This window comes from Magnolia sinica, chromosome 2 (assembly GCF_029962835.1).
Source record: "Magnolia sinica isolate HGM2019 chromosome 2, MsV1, whole genome shotgun sequence".
Lineage (NCBI taxonomy): Eukaryota > Viridiplantae > Streptophyta > Magnoliopsida > Magnoliales > Magnoliaceae > Magnolia > Magnolia sinica.
Window position 1 is genome coordinate 8920003 of NC_080574.1, and position 21959 is coordinate 8941961.

At 40.5% G+C, this 21959-nt stretch overlaps 1 protein-coding gene across 1 annotated transcript; it reads right to left on the reverse strand.

The window, feature by feature from the left end:
* Nucleotides 1-7339: 7339 nt before the first annotated feature.
* LOC131233976 (7-deoxyloganetin glucosyltransferase-like) lies at nucleotides 7340-9037 on the reverse strand. Its single transcript, XM_058230900.1, has 2 exons — nucleotides 8482-9037; nucleotides 7340-8344 (listed from the first exon to the last, which is right to left on the reverse strand). The coding sequence occupies exons 1-2, from the start codon at nucleotides 8987-8989 to the stop codon at nucleotides 7413-7415; spliced, it is 1440 nt and encodes a 479-aa protein (XP_058086883.1). The 5' UTR covers nucleotides 8990-9037; the 3' UTR covers nucleotides 7340-7412.
* Nucleotides 9038-21959: the final 12922 nt, after the last annotated feature.

The window sequence follows — 21959 nt, forward strand, 5'->3', positions numbered from 1 at the left end:
AGAAGAGGAGAATATCTAACTAAAAAAATAGTTGTCATCGAAAACGGCTACCTGTTAAAGATCTTTAAAAAGGTTGACACAGTGTGAAAGGCATCGATGGAAAAATCAAAAGCTGGAAGAAAAAGAAGGCTAAACTGTAAGGCAAGTTTTGGTTTAGGTTATGGTTATCCTGAATACTTTTTTAATTATCAATGTTATCATGAAAGTAGAGAATTGAACCTTTGATTGTGGTAAGTTTAGGTTTCACTATACACCCATGAAACTCAATGTTTAGAATTGTTTTAATTAATGGATTAATACTTTGAACTTGACTATGAAGTTTACCGTACACTTGAGTTTGACACGGTGATCTGGTCCGTTTGAATGGGTTTGATGGGGCCTGTGATCAGTGTGGGGCCCACTTTTCCTGCCCCATCTCGTCCGAGTGCAATAACCCACGAGATATTCCGCCTTCGATATCTTCTTGCGAGAATGGAGGCTTCTTTGAGGGAGCCGTTGCTGCCCTACAGGGAATGATGGACATCTCTCCACGTGGCTCCATGGGAGGCCTGGATCACGCCAGCGAGATTTCCCGAAATAGAAATCCTCCAACAGCCTTTTCCCTCGACGAGAGGTTGTCTTGCTCTTTTCTGGCGTTGGAAGAAAGGCGTGGATTTGAGCTTGAGGGACGGCTAAGATGGAAAGGAGTGGTGTTCGTGGATTGCTCTTGTGGCAGCGAAGAAGAATTCCCCTTTTGAGAGGGGAGCCACGCACGCATCTCATCTTGGGACCCAGCTGAGCTCTCGTGCGAGTGCATGATGCCATGCCAGAAGAGGGCCCTGGTTGGATTCTCCGTCCGGTCACGATGGACAGCTCAGATTGGGATGATGGGCCTTGGTTTAGGTGAACAGATGCCTTTCATTTGAATCCTATGGTTGGTGGGAATTTCGGACGAGGGAACCTCCCTTTTTTCGAATTTCTTCGGGTCAAATGATGTTTAACCCGATACTGAGCTCGGTGCGTGGCGGGTGCACGATCCGGTGTACATGCGCCATGTGTGTGGGGCCCACAGTGGTGCCTTTGAGAGATCTACTCCACCATTCTTTTGGGTGGTCACGGTCGAGGCCTCCGTCCGAAGGTCGACCCTATCTAAGGCTCAGGTGGCCCGTGCTATGCGAACCTTTTCCCAATATAGTTGGTTCCCCTGAATTCCATGGGTGGATCAGTTTAAAATTGCTATTAAATAGTCATACGGAACCGTAAGTAGTAGTGGTCGGTTAGTTGGCTATTTACTAGTTTCCTTGGATAGTTTTTAATTGTATTAATTCTCGTCGAACAATGATTAGAGGACCGATCTATTAATGAAGATTATTTAATCTTGAGGTGGTCAGCTAGGTCTTATGAATTTCTTATTTATTGATTTATTTCATTAGGCTCAGTTAACGCTTGATCAGACTTTCGTGGTAACACCCGAGCATTGAAAAATGTAGGGTGTTACAAGAACATAGGAGAAAAACGAGTACAATAATTGATTTTGGAATGAATTAAACATGCATGAAATAATATTGATAGTTAATTAACCCAATTCACACATATAGGGGACATGCAATAGGATTCTTTTTTGTTGAATTTGTAAATTTGGGGGTATCATGTTTAGAATTCCATATTTGACAAACAAATCAAACAATGCAAACATTGGGGTAGTTAGGAACAAATATTTCTTCCCCAGTTTAGGAATTTCCCATGCACAAATTCTAATTTAATAATTCCACTCCATGCAAGTAACATGCAAGGCAAATTAACAAACACAATCACTAGAATTCGTTCTAGGTGTGATAAACGGCCACCTAGAGGTAATGGTCCGCACGTAGGGTTAGTTTAAGGCTTGCGGAATTGCTCCAATGGTGTCGAGTTCAAGAAATGATGCGCTGGGGCCTTGTGCCAAATGAATTTGCATGTCAAGACACATGCAAGTAGCATACATACAAAATTTTGAGGAGAGTTTGAGTGATTACCTTCAAATTAGCGACAATCCACTTCCGTGGCGGTGGAGCCGTGATTTCCAGCGAGTGGTTGTGGTAGGAGATGGAGATCTCTTAAATCCAGCTCCCCTTCCACTCTCTCTCTCTCTCTCTCTCTCTCTCTCTCTCTCTCTCTCTTTGCTGAAAGTTTTGTGTGGGAGTGAGGGAAAGAGAGGGCTTAAGGCTTATATAGCCTGAGTTTTTGCCCAAATGGCCCTGGGGTGATAAATATCATTACATGTGACCCTATGAGGCTCACTTATGGTCTTTGGGGCTGTCCTAGTGGCTCCCCCGCCCATCTGCGCCATTGGATAGGTGTCCCATGATTTGATGAGGGGTTGTCCAAAATTTAGTGGCAAATGGATGCGAAAATTGCTCACGGGGGTCTGATTTGTGATCAACGGTCGCTGTCTTTCAATCAAGGGTATGATTTAGTGGACAAGGGCAGGGAAATATCTCTGATCTACGGTGTGAGTTTGGATGAAATCTAACGGTTGGAATGTCGAAATTTGTTATCCTAAGTGGTGGGGCTAATTGTTTTAAAATTTAGATTTTTAGGCTATTAATTTGGAGAGTTACGTCTCATAAGTGCTGGCTGGAGGGTGCAAATTGTCCATTCCAAGGCTTTGTTTGAGTTCATTGTCTGCGATGGACTACAAACCCAGTGAGGTCCACAGCTTCCCATGGTTTCGGATTTATTGGCCCCTTTTTGGGCATTGCACGGCCCGTACAAACTGTCACCAAGTGTTATTGGGTAGACCGACTATACGGCTTGCGCTTGACCCGAACATGTTCAGACTTATTCGCGTTAGCAGCTTGATTTGTTCTAATTTATAGGTGGTGGGCCCCGCACATGCGACCGTTTAGTGCGGTCCTTAGTGGACACCTCAAGACACAACTCTAATTGGCCTAGGTATTACAAAATCTCAGGTGGACCACACCACTAGAAAACAATAGTGATTGGATATCCACCATTAAAATCCTCCTAAGGCCCGCTGTACTATTTATTTGATATCCAATTTGTTGATTAGGTCATATGGACCTAGATGAAGGGAAAAAACAAAGATCAGATTAATCTAAGCCCCAAAAATTTTTTTACTGATCAATGTTCATTCAACACTGTTTCCTATAATGTGGTCCACTTGAGATTGGGATATACCTCATTTTTGGTCTCATATTATAAAATGATCTAGAAAAATAGATGGATGGTATGTATGAAACACAGACATCATGATGGGGCCCACAGAGCACTGACCACCAGCCATTGGATGGTGACAAAGGGAGTAGCCAATCCGTTTCGAGTTGGATGAGTAGCAAGATGGGGTCAACCCAGTCCGACAGGGTTGGAAGGGTATTTTGGTCATCCCACGCTATTTTTGTACAGCGGTGGAGTGGTTTACTTGGGTAAAGTAAAGTTTGGGTGGTTCTGAAAAGCAGATGGGTAAAAGGTGAGATATACAGTGGGAAAAGTCTTGTTTTATTTGGGTTAGGTGTACTAAATGCATACAATCTATGAGTACATGTGCTTGAACCATTGCACCCTACTAAGGTGACAAAGTTTTGTTTTTCTTTTCTATTTTGTTCACTGTTATTACTTATTATAACAACTGGTAAGTGGGCTATGCGAACTTCAATTCAATACCAACGCCTCCGGTGCCTAGCTCAGTATCACTGTATGTGTTTTATCTATGTTGTTAATTGGTTTTACCATCTCATTTTAAGGTATGGCAAAAAAATTAGACAGATCTAAAGTTCAAGTGGACACACCAAAGGAATAAGCGGAGATCACCCATGGATGAAACCTTCCTAAGGCCCACCGTGATGTTTATTTGGTATCCAACTTGTTCATAAAGCCATGTAAACTTGGATCTGAAACATCTAAGGGCAACAAAAAATTTTCAATGGTGGGCTTTCAATTCCCATTGTTACCTGTGGTGTAGTCTACTTGAGCTTTGGATCTACCTCATTTTTGTGCTCATGCCCTAAGATCATCTAGCAAAATAGACGGACATCATGGATAAAACACATGTACATGGTAGGGCCCATAGAGCTTTCATCGGTACTGAGCTTGATATTGGAGGGGTCACTGTCGAATCCGAGTCCAACTCCTGCAAGTGTGTGTTTACTTAACTTACATGTACAGCCTGACTCATGTCTAAAATATTCAAGTGGATCATCACGAAGACAATACCATGTGCTATGGCCTATACATAAGTCAAGCTAGCTGGAAAAGCTCGCCTAGCTTGGCTTGATTTAACTCGGCTTGAATAACGACTCAAGGTGAGCCCAGTTTCATATGACCCAACTCATTTCGAAAATGGGCTAAGGTCAAGCAAAGTAGAACTTAACTCGGCTCAACTCATATATATATATATATATAGTAGAAAAATTAAAATCCTACTTTATATATTCGTCCCTTTCTTTATTTAACCTGCTGCACCTAAGCTCCTCTCTCTCTCTCTCTCTCTCTCTCTCTCTCTATTGTTCACCCGATTCGACTCAGCATCTGCCTGACTTATCTCAACTCTATAGCCTACACTCGACCGGAAATTTTCTCTCTCAACAGTAAGGTACTTTTATCTAAATCTAATCTTTTTTATTTATAGAATTAAAATTTTCAAATATAATAAATTGAGGCGGGTGTAGGCTTGACTTGACTTGATTCAATCCATTAACTCGTCTTGAGCTCGTTTCAAAAAATGTGACAAACAATTCAAACTCCAATGGTAAGTTGGAGGTAAAAGAATGAAGGAGGCATTTGGTGCGTGGGAATAGGTGGGATTCAGTGGGAGTGGGATTTCCAAATCCTGGGTTTGAAACGGCATCATGTTTGGAAAGACGTCCATTGCAGGTTTTTGTAGGGCCACCTCGGTCTTGGGTTTAGGCCAAGGATTTACCATATACCACATTCCTTTGGATCTGGATAACATCCAATCCTTTTAACCCATGCCATTCAAACACAATATCACGGGATTCCGTGAGTCCACTAAACCCATGCCATTCCCGACAATTCCATGACAAATATCACCTTTGCTTTTTTCTAAACCCACTTCCACGTAATCCCACGCGCCAAACGCCCATTTAAAGGACGCTTGGCCGCCTCGACTTGATGTACATCCCTGATAACGCTCTGCTCATCAGGTGGGCTAGCAAAGGAAATGGGCGGCTGAATGAAAGCGACAAAACTTTCGACAAAAGTACAACGTATTGAATAACCCAGGTGTCAGGTGATGCATTCCATGATGCTTAGATATCACGCACGTGAGCCGCATCAGAAAAATGAGTGCGCAAGTTTGCAAATGGGGAGTTTTTGGATACTCTGGCAGGTATGACGCTGGATACGCAGGCACTTAGAAATGGTACAAGTGGCATATACTAACTCAAGTTAAGATGAAATCAGTTATTTGAACAATCCTCACCTCTGATTTTGGACGCTTGCTTCTTCTTATTTATTTATTTATTATTATTATTTTTTAAAATTTTATTTCAAACGAGACCATTGCATATTATTCATTTCTAACCATCATAAATGTTCAGCAATCTAATAGTTAGATAACCAATTAAGATTAATGTTTGGTTAATGTGGCATCTTAACCGGTGCTCATATTTTAGATTAATGCCGGTTCCAACAAGTTTGTAATGGTGGGTGTTCAATTACCACCGTATGGTCCACCTGAGCCTTGCAAATGATCTGGAAAAATGAATGACCGTCGTGGATAAAATCCAAACATAGCCCCCCTTGCCTGGATCGAATCCATCCAGACCGGGCAGGACGCATCCGGGTCTTGTGTGGTGATTCAAACTGTTCGTGTGAAGGATTCACCATGGATGGGGAATGCCCCATAATGAAACTCTCTCATTAGAATACCCTGACCTTTGGATTGTTCCAATCTTTTACTTTGAATATGGAACGTCTCTTTAACCATTTTTTAGGGCCAATGATCAACGTTTTAAGATCTTCCGATCTTAAATATTTTCGAGGCAGCCACCTTAGTCTGCGTATCTCGTCAGATCAACAGTTTGGATCATGGACATGATCCCAGATCCAACGGTCACAGTTTCAAAGTGTACAACAACACTGCGCCGCACGGGGACGCGGATTAACTGCAAAGCCTTTCGCAGGAACTTCCTGCACCGGAAAAAGAGTCGGCAGAGAATTCCTGTTACCCTGATGGTTTGGCGTACGAAGCTGTTTTTTATTATTTTTATTCTTTTAGTGAGTGGTGACGTGGACCAATGAGAATTAGGGTATCAAGAATTCTCTGTTGACCTGATAACAGAGGATCCGGACTCCCGGAAAAATGAGCCGAATCCAATACTTTAAAAAGTGGGCCAAAAACGTGATGATAACATGTAATTGAAATATTCGTAGGGCCACGGACGGATTGAATCGGGAACGGATTGGCTACTCCCATTGCCACCAGCCCAGTGGCTAATGGTCAGTGCTCTGTGGGCCCTACCATGATGTATGTGTTTCATCCATTCCGTTTATCCATTTTTAAAGATTATTTTAGGCTTGGTCCTAAAAATGAGAAGTATATAAATCTCAGATGGCCCGCACTACAGGAAAACAATAGTGATTGGATATCCAACATTAAAATCCTCCTAAGGCCCACTGTACTGTTTATTTGACATCCAATCTGTTGATTAGGTCATACAGGCCCAGATGAAGGGAAAAAACAAATATCAGCTTGATCCAAAACTTTTATGGCCCCCAAAAAGTTTTCAATGGTCGATGCTAATTCGGCAATGTTTCCTGTAATGTGGTCCACTTGAGATTGTGATATATCTCATTTTTGGTCTCATATGATAAAATAATTTGGAAAAATAGATGGACGGCATGGATGAAACGGAGCACCGACCAGCAGCCATTGGCTGATGGCAGGGGGAGTAGCCAATCCGTTTCCGTTTGAATCAGGCTAATATTTGTGCTTTCTGTTCATCACAGTATGAGAATGACGTTATGAACGGTATGGATGGCATGGAGGTTTCAACGGTAGAAATTTCCCTACCCACCTTTTCCTTTAGCACGGCCCGCTTGAGTCTTGGATCCGGCTCATTTTTGTCCATAAGATCTAAAATGAGCTCACAGAACGGATGGACGGGGTAGATTTCTCAAAAACATCACGGTGGGCCGCACCTAGGTTTCCAGCGCAGTAACTTCCTGCCAAACGCGTTCGCAGGAAATCCGCGTCCGTAGGGATGCATTGAAATGCGGTTTTCTTGGCTGCATTCTGGGGATATCAATCAATCAAGTAATAACCCTCAACGCAAATATTCATTAAAACAAAAAAAGAAAACAAAACAAAAGCATGACATGCATCAGCACACTCCACATGCTCGCAAGTCCCAGGCATATTTCAACGATGCAGAATAAATCACGCTGTTGCGGTCCATGATCGACAGTCATAATCAATTATAAAGAAGAATTTCACTGACCAATTTGTCCAAATTCTCATACGAAGACCCACCTGGTTTTGAAGCCTTCTCAGCACTCTCTTTCCAAGCCAAGGCCTTTTTCTTCATCTCCTTCCCTTTCTCTCCCTCCATCAATTCCCTAACCAGCGCTTCCACTTCATCTCTTTTCACGTTGTTGTCGATCTCCATTCCGACCGCCCACTCATTGCAGGCGAACCAACAATTCGTCTGTTGCTCGGCAAAGAACGGCCAGCATATCATGGCCAACCCACTACTTATGCTCTCGACCGTTGAATTCCACCCGCAATGAGTTAGGAACCCTCCAACTGAAGGATGCGCAAGAACTTGCTCTTGTGAACACCATCCCGCAAGCAGGCTCCTCCCTTTCGTCTCCTCAATGAACTCCTCTGTCAAAACCGCTGATTCACCGGACACAAGATCTGGCCGAATTATCCACAAGAAGGGATGCTTGCTATTCGCAAGCCCCCAAGCGAACTCCCTCATTTGGTGGGCCGTCATGACCGTGATGCTCCCGAAATTCACATAAATGACCGATTTGGGATCCTTCGTGTCTAGCCACTCTAGACAACTAGTATCCAGTTTCCACAAATTCGATCCGATCGATTTGGATGGACTTTCTGATATCTGGTGACTAAGTAGCATCAAAGGACCTATAGTAAAGAGCTGAAGCCCGAACTTGGATCGGATTCCATCAAGAACACCGCGTTCCAAATCCTCAAACGTGTTGATGATCACGCCCTTAGTCTTGAATGCATTCTTCCCATTTTCTAAGTCGTAATTTAGCATGATATCATCACGATTCGTCGTTTTAATGAAACTCGGCAAGTCCCTTAGTCTAACGTCTTTCATCCCTGGAATAAAATCGATGCGAGTGTCGAGATATCCATTAGTTAAGCAACTCTCATCTGCACAATACACACAACTAGTCAGAAACCATTTAAATTGCAATCACAACCAAAATGTAATTTCATTCCGAACTAGATTATTACAATTTACTCCAAGAAGCATCAACATCAACAAAGGAAGGATCCTGATTATGTACCTTTCAATGGTATAAAGCCTCTTTCAATGAGCTCTGTGTAATGAAGGTAACACATCACACCGCACGCGCTCGGTGTAAAGAAAACATACTCCGGGATGCCCAGCTCTTCAGCTGCCTGAACAGTAAAGCTCATGACACCATCGGATATGATGCAGGTGACCGGAGGCATGTTCGGCGTGGTGTTGATCTTCTTCAAGAGATCAAGGAATGGAGAGTGGCAAGTCCTCCTAATGGAATCGCATAGGGCTGGGATGTCTTGTGTGCGATCCTGATCGAGCGTGGGTAGGCCATCGGGTATGGTCTCGAATCTGAAGTCATCCAAGCCCTTGATGGAGTCCGGGCCGCAAGATCTCACCAGGCGTTGCTGGTTGAACTCGGTGTTGACAAAGGTGATGTAAAAGCCTCTAAAATGGAGGAGTTTGGCTAGTTGTAGCATGGGGGTGATGTGGCCTTGGGCTGGGTATGGGATGCATACCAGATGAGGCTTCTGGGCTACAAAAGAACCCATCTCTGCTTACTACAAGGAGAGAAGAAAAGGAAAGTTACTAGTGAGGAACTCCTCTTACTCAAGCTGGTTTATATAATTTGGATTATTGTGATAACCTCCCTTCGTTAGGGGGTGTTTGATATTTTGAATCTTATTTAAAATATAGGTTGATAGATTATTATTACTTTCAACCCAGGTTTGCAAAGAGATAGGAAGGTGGGAACCAGAGAAAAATTCTTTTTCGAGAATCGGTCCAAAGGGCTGACTTAAATTTTTAGCCGTACGATGATATAGGTGACTTATCCACACCGTCCATCCATTTTATCAAATTATTTTAGGGCATGAGATAAGAAGAGACAGATCTGACGCTCAAGTGGGCTATATTATAAGAAATGGTGGTCCTAAAGATGCCCACCGTTAAATGTGTTCCTTTCTAAGACTTATATTGATGTTTGTTTGTGATCTAAATTATTTATAAGGTTATAAAGTAATGGATAAAAGGAAAACACAAATATCGGATTGATTCAAAACTTCTGGGGCACCTTAAAAATTTTCAACGGCAGGCAGTTTATTCTCACTATTTCTTATGGTGTGGTCTACTTAAGCTTTAGATCATCCTCATTTTCTCAGCTCATCTAATGAAATGAGCTGGCCGAGAGAATGAACGGAGTAGACAAGTTACTTATATCACAGTGGGCCCCACATCATTTATGCTTTTCACCTTGCATTTGGTGTTAGATTATGTTTTTTTATAAAAAATTCTGCCCATCAACATCACATTGAGAAGCACGCTTCAAATGCAAAAGTAAATAATCATCATTTAATTACCAGATGACAGCCAGATAAAGGTAAATAATTGTTAATCATTCACAGGATGACAACAATACCCTTAACTCGAGAATATCACTTTGCTTGTGTGTGTGGGTCTCCCTTATCATGTAAAAAGCGTATCCAACCCACCCAGCAGTTCTACTCCATATATATCAGATGCTCAAAATTAGCTACTCCAATATATATATATATATATATATATATATATATATATATATATATATATATATATATATATATATATATATATATATATATATATATGGGAAAAGGTACCATGCGCTCAACCTCACGAGTCCGTCCCATGAGGTTGAGCTGTGTGGGCCCCTAATGCATCAGTCAAATGCACTGTTCCATCGTGGCTTAGGTCTCAAAAATCAAGTCAATCCGTGACTTGTGTGGGCCACACCACATACAGAAATGGGGAAGGGCCGTGCACCATTAAAACATTCATAATCCATTTTTTTGACCCACCGAGATGTGGTTTGCAAATCTAGCGCATTCATTATGTGTGTCCCACTTGCATGAGGGTTCAGACCAAGTTTCAGCAGCATTCAAAACTCAGGTGAGCCCCACCAAGTGCTTTTATATGTTTTAACGGTGTTTCACATGATTTTAGATGGTATAGCCCACCTGAGTTCCGTATACGGCTGATTTTTGGGATACCCCATAGTTGAGAGGGTACCCATCAAATGCACGGTGTTAATGGTTGACACGCATCACGGTGGGGCCCACACAGCTCGACCTCACGGGAGCTAATAGTGAGGTTGAGCACATAGTACCTTTTCCCCATATATATATATATATATATATACCTCATGGGACGGACTCGTGAGGTCGAGCACATAGTACCTTTTCCCCATATATATATATATATATATATATATATATATATATATATATATATATATATATATATATATATATATATATATCAGATGCTGAAAATCAGGCCTATCTAATTATCATATGGGCCACACCATAGGTCTCATTAACCACTCAAAGACTTCCAAATACATATAGTGGGCATGCATGATGGTTAGATTAACCTGATTTTTAGTATGTCCCAGCTTCACGGTGGATTGACTATACTTAGCAGGTAAGATGGCATATAGCCACTGTGGTGGGCCCACAGGTCTACAACTAGTTGCCTCTGAGTTTGGAATAAAATTATCAATTGCTTAAAGTTAACCATGTTAATAATCCCAGGAGAGTTTACCACAAAACTGTACAATGGAGGAGGTATTTATAAATAATGAATATAGAGGGGTTGTTTATAATTATTCCATATAAGAAAGAAAGGACGGTTGGTTTGCTAACTTAATTTGATTCCATAACATGCGAAACTAGTGTACCAGGAGTGCATCCAAGCGCATCTCCTTCCATACATCCACTTTTCGCATTTTGCAATGCTGATTAGATTCCCACCAACAGTAATGAATTATTGGAATTCGTGTAGATCGTGAAATAATTTACACAAGCATGTGGGGACATGAATATTCACATGCTTTGTCAACTAGGGCATGATTCAGCAATTCGGACCGTCCATCTGTTGGACCCTTTGTAGATGGACCATAGGTGATACCTCCTCCGTGAAAGAACGCCACAACACCCCTATATTCAACAGGCTAGTATATTTCAGTGTGTCCAAGAATTTCGGAGCATTGTTCATCTGCAGATGGGGCCCACTGGACCAATGATGAGATCAATGGACATAGGCCCAACTTGTAAGTAACTGAGAGCCCGTGTATAATATGCAGATACTCGAGCTGAGGAGCATACAATTCTCCCTCTTGTTCCGGTTTGATTTAACATTTTTTTAAACGGGAAATTATGCGATATGTACTCGAGGATGTACACAGTACAACGTGTACTTGGATATTCAGATTCTGCAAATGGACCAACGGTTCAATGATCCAGACTATTGATCTGTTGGAAGAAGATGGATCCGTCGAACTCATATTCTGCAGGGACTTGTAAAAGAACTTGCGTTGCACATCATAACCTCAGGTCCGTAGACACTAGTTTGTTGAAAAAAGATCTTTTGATCGTTTTCACTTTAAGCGGTCCAAATAAAAGCCCACCACTCCGGTCAAATAAAAATATATATTTAATTTAGTTCATGTTACGTAAACTGGAACCCGTTATTTGGACAGTTTTATTTGACTTGTATACAATTCAGTCTCGCCACACCCTGATCCATAGCTAAGCGGTAGACTGAGTGACAGAGACCTCGTTTCAACACTGAGGTCTTTGGTATCTATCCTGGTGGGGTGGCTAACCGTGAAGTGAGAGACAATGCTGTGTACTAACAAGTTAACAAAAAAGAAAAAAGTCTCTAGCCCCGAACAGGCAGTCCTGCGGGCGGGCCTACTTTCATCCACGCAGTTTACTCCTCCCGTATTATAAAAATACATCACGGCGTGCCTGCCATGATGCAATGTTGGGAATGCCGTTTATCCCATTATGGCCGTGTAAACTTAAGTGGGGCCCACCACGATTTTGTGAGAAATTTACTATGTTCATTTATTTTTTTATCTCAAAAAATAAGGCAAAAATGAACAGAATCTAATGCTCAAGAAAACGTTTGGATTGAACATTTACGGTTAAAATATTCATAAGGCCACAAAAGTTTTGAATCAAGATGATATGCGTTTTTAGTTCATCTCAATAGAAAATATCATTGTCAGCCTAGGGAAGTTTTCACTTTAGGAGTTTCCCTATCTACCTTTTCCTTTAGTGCGGCTCAATTAAGTTCTGGATTCTTTTCAATTTTAGTCTCACATTATAAAATGAGCTCACAAAACATATGAACGTGCAGATTTCTCACAAACACTAGGGTGGGCCCCACTAAAGTTTCAAGAGCAGGAAATTCATGTGAAAGCCATTTGCAGGAAATCTGCTTGCATTGTTTGGGATATGCACCCTACATGTTCTCAGCTCATACAAGTGGAGAAATGTGAAGTTGACTCTCACATAATGCCAATAGCATTTTTTATGCACCGTATATCCCGGTTATTGTTTTATATAAGTGGAGCAATCTTAAGATGACTCTAGCATTTAATGCTTTTTATATTTAATGTCCTATTCGTTTAATGTGATGGGAGATTATTACTTGGTGTGGACAACTTGAGCGTTGGATCCGTCTCATTTTGCAATCATGCCATAAAAACATATGAGAAAAATGAATGAACGGCATGGATAAACAGATACATCAGGGTAGGCCCACCCACCTAACTGCATGTTCGTGGCTAGAAAGGAGGGTTGGATACAATTAATCTGTATCCATTATATATTGCTGGGAAGGTGGTACATGTATGGTCATCACGGGGGACGTAGATTTCCTGCAATGAAGGAAGTTCCTGTGCTGTAAATCAAGGTGGGGTCCATCTTGATGTTTGTGAAAAATTCACTTTATCTGTCTGTTGTTTTTTGGATCATTTTCAGACGTGTGGTAAAAAATGAGGCAAATCTAGAGCTCCCAATGATAGAAATTGTAAGGATTGAGGGCACACAGTTGAAATATTCATAAGGCTATGGAAGTTTTTAATCAAAATACTATTTATATTTTCAATTTATCTAAGTAGGAATGATGCTATGATTGGTATGCATGGCATGTAAACGTCACTTCAACCCTAATGAGGTTTGAATCCTTACTCTTGCTCCGGTGGTAGACTCTCAGGAGTTTCAACACCTAGGGGTTAGAGTATCCATAGGTGGTGAAATCCAACTATGGCGTGAGAGAGTGCAGTGTGTATGCGTGTGTAAAAAAAAAAAAAAAAAAAACCTAATGAGGTTTCAACAATAGAAATTTTCCTAACCACATTTTCTTTAGCATAGCCCAATTGAGTCATAGATCCTTCTCAATTTTGGTCTAAAATTATAAAATGAGTTCACAGAATGGATGAAGCTGGTAAATTTATCACAAACATCATGGTGGGCCCCCCTTAAGTTTGCAGCGCAAGAACTTACCTAGAATGGCTTTCGCAGGAATTCAGCGTCCGTTTCTGGGATATGCACGGTATATTCCCGTTATCGGTTTATACAAGTGGAGCAATGTGAAGTGATCTGGAACACTCTTCTAATGGGCCCACCCCACGTGGCCCCTCAGTGGCCCGGGTAGCCTTCGGCTGTACCGAGCTCCAACAGGCGTCGGCGTCCTCTTACCTGAGGCCACCAACATGTATGCGTGACATTAACATGTCTAGGTAGTCAGCTGCCAAAGTTAGACACTCCGGTAGGATCATTACTCTTGCTCGGGTGGTACTCTCAGGAGTTTTAACACCTACTCAAGGGTTATCGCCATGAAATCCCACTACGGCAAACTCCGGTACTAAAAAATCAGTTCCAACCATCATGTTGATTTTGGAGGTTCCGCCGGGACGTGGATTACTTTTGTAGTCTTAAAAATATTTCAACGGTAGTGACTGAATTTCCACTGTTTCCTCTGGTGCCGACCCACCCACAACTGATGGACAGAATGAATTTCTCACAAACATCAAGCTCCAGCCGTGGGCCCCACAGTGATGTATATTTTCCATCCAATCCGTCCATTTGGTGGGACCCTGCTCGAAGTTCTCCATTTGTTTTTTAGGTAATTATTGATTTCTAAATAATTACGTACCGTCTCTTCCCTGCTCCGAAGATGGCGACCACTTTTGGAACGTGGGAAGTGTGCGTGAGATTTCAATGTACAAGGGAAATGGATTGGCTACTTTCATGCCACCAACCAATGGCTAGTGGTCAGTGATATGTGGGCCTCACCAAGACGTATGTGTCTCATCCATGCTGGCTATCTATTTTTCTAGATCATTTTTTGGTTTGAGACCATAAATGAGATATATTCAAATCTCAAGTGGACCACATTACTTGAAACAGTGTTGAATGAACATTGACCATTAAAAACTTTTTGGAGGTCATAAAAGTTTTGGATCAAGATGATCTTTGTTTTTTCCTTACATTTGGGTCTGTATGACCTAATAAACAGATTGGATGTCAGGTAAACAGTATAGTGGGCCTCAGGAGGATTTTAATGGCAGATATCCAATCAGTATTGTTTCCCTGTTGTGTGGTGCACCTGAGATTTGTATCCCTCTCAGTTTTTGGGATGAAGCCCTAAAATGATGGGTATAAATGGACGAACGGAATGTATGAAATACATATATCATGGTGGGCCCATAGAGCACCGACCACCAGCCTGGCCCGGTGGCAGGGGGAGTAGCCAATCCGTTTCCAGGTACTTGATAGCCCCAGAGTTCTTAATAGTGAGTGGTAAATCACAAGGCCACTCTGCTTCTAGGTAGGATGAAGGGAACGGATTGGCCGCCCCGGCCTTACCCACGACGGTGCGGCCCTTGCCCTGGGGCTTACCTTGATGCATGCATTTTACATCCACTCCGTCCATCTTTTTAATCAGATTATTTTAGAGCGTGATTCAAAAAAATGAAGCAGACCCAAAATTCCAAGTAGGCCATACCATAGAAAATAGTGGTGATTGACCGCCCTACCATTAAAAACTTTCTAACTGTAACCTTAATGTTTTAGTAGTGTTTATTTGCCATCGAACCGGTTGATAAGGTCACATAAACCTAGATGAAAGGGAAAAAAAAACAAACAAATATAAGCTTGATGTAAAACTTTTATGGACTTTAAGCTCACCAAACTACTGTTTCCTATAGTATGGTCCACCTGAGAATTGGATCTCATTTCATTTTTTAAATTATGCCCTAAAAAAATCGGATGAACTGTGTGGATATAAAATACTTACATCAAGGTCGGCCCCACGTAAATCTTCGGTGAGGTCGGGGTCGCACCTAATCAGCTCCCTTTGAAAATGTGATGAGACTCAAAGACACGGTAGAAATGAAAATTGCTAATGGTAGGGCTGTCAACGGGGTGGGCATGGGGTTTGCTTCGGCCTGGATTTTGAACTGTTCGGGCCAGGCCTGACAATTTTGATTTTTCCTTGCTCGAGCCTACCACATTGACAGCACTAAGTCTGGCCCATTAAAAAGATAAGAGCTGTTTGGATGTCGTTGGATGTCCATCTCTCACCATTGGGCGCATCTTGATATATGTATTATACATCCATGCCGTCCATCTGTTTTTTAATATTCATTTTAGGACATAAGCTTAAAAATGAATTAGATCCGAAACTCAGGTGGACCATAATATAGGAAGGTAATGTTTATTTTCCATCTAACCAGTTGATAAGGTCACCCAAATCTGGATGAAGAGAAACAACAAATATCTGATTGATCCAAAACTTTTCTGGCAAAGATGAAGTTTTAAATGGTCAATCACAACTGTTTCTTATGGTTTGGTCAACCTGAAATTTGGATCAGCTTCACTTTTGTCCTCAAGCCCTATATCAAGTGGGCCACATGGATGCACGGCATGGATATGGAACACGTACAACAACGTGAGCCCTGTGGTAATGGTTGCACCTCTCGGGTGGGGCCAGGGCCAGGGCTGCACCTAATCTGCTCACGTGGTGCACCTGTCAACAAAATAAGGTCATTACTACCGAACGTGGTTTGGCTAGTGACCCCAACATCATTTCCCCTGAGGTCGAACTGTGTGGTCTCCACCATGACATGTGTTTTATCTACACCATTTATTCATTTTTTCAACTCCTTTTAAATGCATGAGCCCAAATATGAGATAAATCTAAAACTCAAGTAAGCTACACCAAAGAAAATGGTGGGAATTGAATGCTTGCCATTGATTTTTTAAGGCCCACCAACAATTTCGTAAAGTCAAATAACCTAGATGAAGTGAAAACACAATCCAAAACTTCCGTGGGTTCCAAAAAGTTTTTAATACCAAGTGTTCAATCCTACCATATCTATGGTTTAGTGTACTCAATCTTTGGATTTGCATCAATTTTAGACTCATGTCCTAAAAATAAGATGAAAAATGAATAAACAGCATGAACAGATACATCATAGTTGGGCCAACAGAGCTTTGACACCAAATATCTAAACCCCAACACAAGCCCAATAGCGGTGTCAAAGTTCTGTAGCCCCTATCATGATGTATGTCTTCTATCCACACCGTCCATGCATTTTGTCAGTCTAAAATGAGGCAGATTGAAAGCTCAATTGGACCACACATACAAGAAATGGTAGGGATTGAATGCTTACAATTGGAAACCTTTCTAAGGGCAACCTTAATGTTTATTTGCCATCCAACTCGTCCATTAAAGATCATACAACCCTAGATGAAAGGAAAAGATAAATTTTAGCTTAATCCAAAGCTTCGCCCTAAGAAGTTTTTAATAATGAGCATTCAATCCCCACAATTTCCTATGGTGTGGTTCAATTGAGCTTTGGATCTACCTTAAAATGAGTTGACAAAATGGATGAATGACATGGATAAAACACATATATCATGGTGAGGACCACGTAACTTTTACACCATCTATTTGGTCGGTGTTGGTCACCACCAAACCACGTCCCATTATACTAGACCCCAATGTATTCCGCGTAGTTTGGCTGGGTAGGGCCATCATAATGTATGTGCTTTATCCATGCCCATCCATTTATTTTGCTACCATTTTAGGGCATAAGCCCAAAATGATCTTGATCCAAAACTTCGTGACCATCAATTCAAGTTGTTTGATTTATGTAGGCCTAGCAATTACGAATTTCCGGGCCTGGACAATTTCCCGTTTCGCCGGTACCCTTTTTCTACTTGAAAAGCGTTGATACTCTTGCAGAGTGTGACGGATGATATGCAGGTACTTATAAATTACTTTGAGATTGCATATATGGCATTGAAGTAATTAAATTTAAACCGTCTATTTTATGTATACAAGTTTAGATGTGGTATAAACTGAAAACGTAAGCTTATTTTATTCTCTTAATATAAGATTTGTGGACATTTGTTGGACGGCTAAATATGAAAAATTATATAATAGTCTTATTTAATCCAACAAGTGTCCATTAGATGGCTAAAATAAAAATTTCCATTTATATTGTTTAGGGGGTGTTTGTTTGTTTGTTTGTCTGTTTTTGTTTTTGTTTTTTGTTTTATATATATATATATATATATATATATATATATATATATATATATATATATATATATATAGATATATTTATTATTATTATTATTTAGATGGTTGTGATGGTTTTCAATGTTTCGTTTACATTCCTACCCATTGAGATTGTATGGGGTCCATTGTGATGCATGTATACATACCATTTATTATGTCCACAACGTTCATTCATCGCCCAAAATGAGGTAGATCCAAAGCTCAAATGGACCACACCATCGAAAACAATGGAAATTAAATAATCGTTGAAACCCTTTTGGGGGTCAATGAAGTTTTAAATCAAGCTAATATTTATATTTTCCATTCACCATATAAAACAATGGATAACTGTCCAAAATTCTCCAAAGTCAGTTAAATAGTATCCCTCGATGATCCGACATTTGTGGCATCCATTATTTTAATTGAGCGACCATTTTGGACAGACTCCGTCTCTACACCGTTGTAGGCCTTACCCACAACTTCTGTAAAATTAGATTATTCTAAAGGTTACAGAGGATCCACCCACTTGATGGGCCATGTTCTAAAAGTCTTGGGTAGCACGATGGTTCTAGATCTGGGAAAGTCTTCTCACATTTACATGGCAAGTCATGTGCAATGATAGTAGAAAAATTACTTTCGTTTTTTTCATTCTTCGTTTATAGTGCCCATCAATGGCAAGAGTAAATGATTAAGCTTTTCTTTCTTTATTTATGCAGACACTAAGGTAGCATACCTTTAGAAAGCTAAACATGTGCTTTATAGCTGATACTAAAAATCTGGGGTAGAATAATGGTTCTTGATTTTGGAGAAATCTTCTTAGTTTTTATATGATGAAGGCACGGGTCACGGCTAAAATTGTTTTCTTTTTCTTTCTCATTATTATTATTATTATTATTATTATTTTAATGCAAGACCTTGAAGTTGAAGTTGCATACTTTTAGAAATTAGAACATATATTTTATAGGAAAGATTGTCAGGTTCAGCACATTTCTTTGATCAACTTTCTAGGAAAGAGATGAGAGAAAGAACACAAACAACAAGGCAGTTACTACAGCTGTCAATGAGTACGTGGACCAGCTACCTGACCCGATTTTAACAGGTCCTGGTCTATTTATTGGACTGATTAAGAAATTGGGCCAGGTCGGGTCTCACCTGCTGCACCCAGTTAAAAACAAGGTCTAGTCGAGTTTCAGCTGTCCATGTGACAAACCCAGTTAAAGTCGCGCTTGGTCTAACTAGTTTTAGCGTGTGGATTGATTATTCTAGTAAGAGAGAATTGAAATTTCCAAAGCCACACAAATGTAAAACAGCCTGTTTAAATATTATACACATGTCAAAGTGGTATTTGTGTTTGCTATTTAATCCATCTATCGGGTGGGTCAAATAATGCAACGAGTACTGACTAATGCACCAAACGTTTAAGAGCTGTTAGGGTCCTTATTTGGGTGTACATGCATTTTTACAAATATATGGCCAAATCAATTCGAGTGAACCTTTTAATTCTATTTTAAAACCCCGGATACATAGCATGCAATAGATTTATTTGGATGATAGTCTTAATATAGATGAGAAATTAATTTTTAATCATTCATTTGTTCTGAAAAGTAAAAGTTTAAACAACAAACATAGACCTTTTGTTTGTTTTTTAAAAGGCAGGGCCCTGCCTACCAAGGTTGTAATTAGATTAAAGGATTTTACTAAATGCTACCTCATTGATGTGGTTATTTATGCCCACAATTAAGTAAGCTTTTTGTTAAGCTACTTCATTAATCAAATTAATTAGCATAAAGGTACCTTGGGGCAAATTTCTCTAAATTCCATCGGATTAAATGTTATTTATTTCGTAAATGACAAAAATGGCCACTAAGAGAGAGAGAGAGAGAGAGAGAGAGGAACGGAATAAGCTCCTTTCCATTGCCATAGTCCAGTGGACCATGATTATACTTCTTTTGATGTGTATACTTCTAAACCGTTCATGTCTTGATCACCTACCGGATGGTCAGGACTCTATCATGAACCCTACTTTTCGGTTACAGAGCATCCACTAAAATCCTTTTGTTTGAATGGTCTGCATTGAGGTACATGATAAGCTAGTGTTGTCGGAAGCAGATTTACTGTAACCCTGGGCACATAGATATACCTGTGCCCCATGGTGGAATGTGGTGTCCACAAAGATGTCCGGAGAACATGTGGCCACACCAAACGAAACAGGGTAACGGAAACGTCCACGTTGAAACCTTCCTGAGTTGATCACGATGTTTATATGCCATCCAAACTATTCATGAGGTTAGGATTTATTATCACTCAGATAAACTATAGGCACACATATCATCTTGATACAAAACTTCAGTCTGTAGGGGTTCAATTCCCACTGTTTCATATGGCATGGTGTACCTGAGTTTTAAATCTACCTGATTTTTAAATTCTTGTCTTAGTGTAGTCCTGTTGATTGAGTGCAAGAATATCCCTTCACATTTCACTTATTTGAGTATTGTCTCTGGATTCCATCAGAGTATCTTAAGTTACCTTTGGCTTTTATTTTTGCTTTTCCAAAGTTCACACGGTCTCTGATATGTTTTTTCTAATCCACCAAACAAGGGCATCTTGTTCATAGTCCCGTACACCGTATGTGTGGTCCATGTCTCAAAACTTCTTCAATCAAGTGGTCTGTATTATGGGTGGTCCACCTTTCAAAAATACTTCAAGTGGACGGTCGAGGCATCACATCCCAACTTCTCCCCAACTATATGACCAGTCGCAATCCGATTCAACCATAGTGGTTCGAATATGGAGTCATCATAGTTCATAGTCAGACTCATGATGAACGACACCAACCGTTGAGTACGAAGAAAATATGATTTCTTCAAATGACAGGAACCGAGTCGTCCCTATCCTCAGTGCAAACATCTAAATAAAATTTAAAATAAATAAATCCTTATGATAAAAATAGAGAGTTATTTGATACTCTGGCATAGCATGACACTTGATACACCCGCACTCAAAAATTACATACGCCTCATATATTAACTAAAATTAGATGACACTTCTTTTTCGAAATAAGACCATTGGATATTTTTATTCTTAACCGTTCAATATCTCATCAATCTGATGATCAGATTATAAGAAAAGCTTAATTTTTGTTCCTAATGCCTTCCCCACTCTATCAGTATTATTGAGTGCCTCAGTTTATTAAGTGCCCACGTGAGCTCATGCCTGCATCATCATTTTCAAAACAAGGGTAGGACGGGTAATTATGGAGAACATCGATAGCTACTTTGTAACTTTCACGTTTCAGCTGAGCAGACTACGCGTCTGTTTGCCCCACTTTAATTTGTGGTGCACACATGCCCGATCTATAGAATCGTGCGTCATGTGGAGCATGAAGAAAATATGATTTAGCTAGCAATCGTTAGATTTTCATTTGGTAAGTCCATGATTCAGTGACACCAACCGTTGTTATGTTGGAGCCCAGCTTGGACTCCCCAAGATTAAGGGACTGATTGTTTTTTCAAAGCCAGTGTAAATACACTAAAAATAGGTAGGTAATTATTATGGTTTACCCTATTTGAAAATTCATCAGACTATTGGTTTGTGTCATTGAACGTGTTTGGCGCTTGAACAAAGTAAAATATAACCAAAACAGAGATATTATTGGGAAAGCAACATGATCATCCACGTGCGAGGAAAGAGTCACTGATCCATACGGCAAATGTGCATTATTTGCCCCAATTCAAACCACTCAAACAGTGGGGCCCACCATGGATAGGCCATGCCCCAAAAACCATGCTTATTTGATCATCTTACTATCGGATTGGAGTACATTTATTGGACGACAAAAATGAAAAATGCCCAACAGTATTTGCACAAGAGTGTCCATAAATCAGAGGATAGGATTTTTTTAACCAATCTGGTATTCAGTTTGTGACTTCGCGCCAGTGAGAAGCACAGTTTAGTCGGTTTTATTCGAGCAAATTAATGCCACGTATACGATTTTTGAAATGGCCAACCAATCATCCACTCTGAAAATCTAAGGGAAGGGAACTGAGTGATCATTATTTTTATTTATGGGTAGCTTGTTGAAAACCTTTAAAGAAAAAGTAGCGGGGCATAAATAACCACATC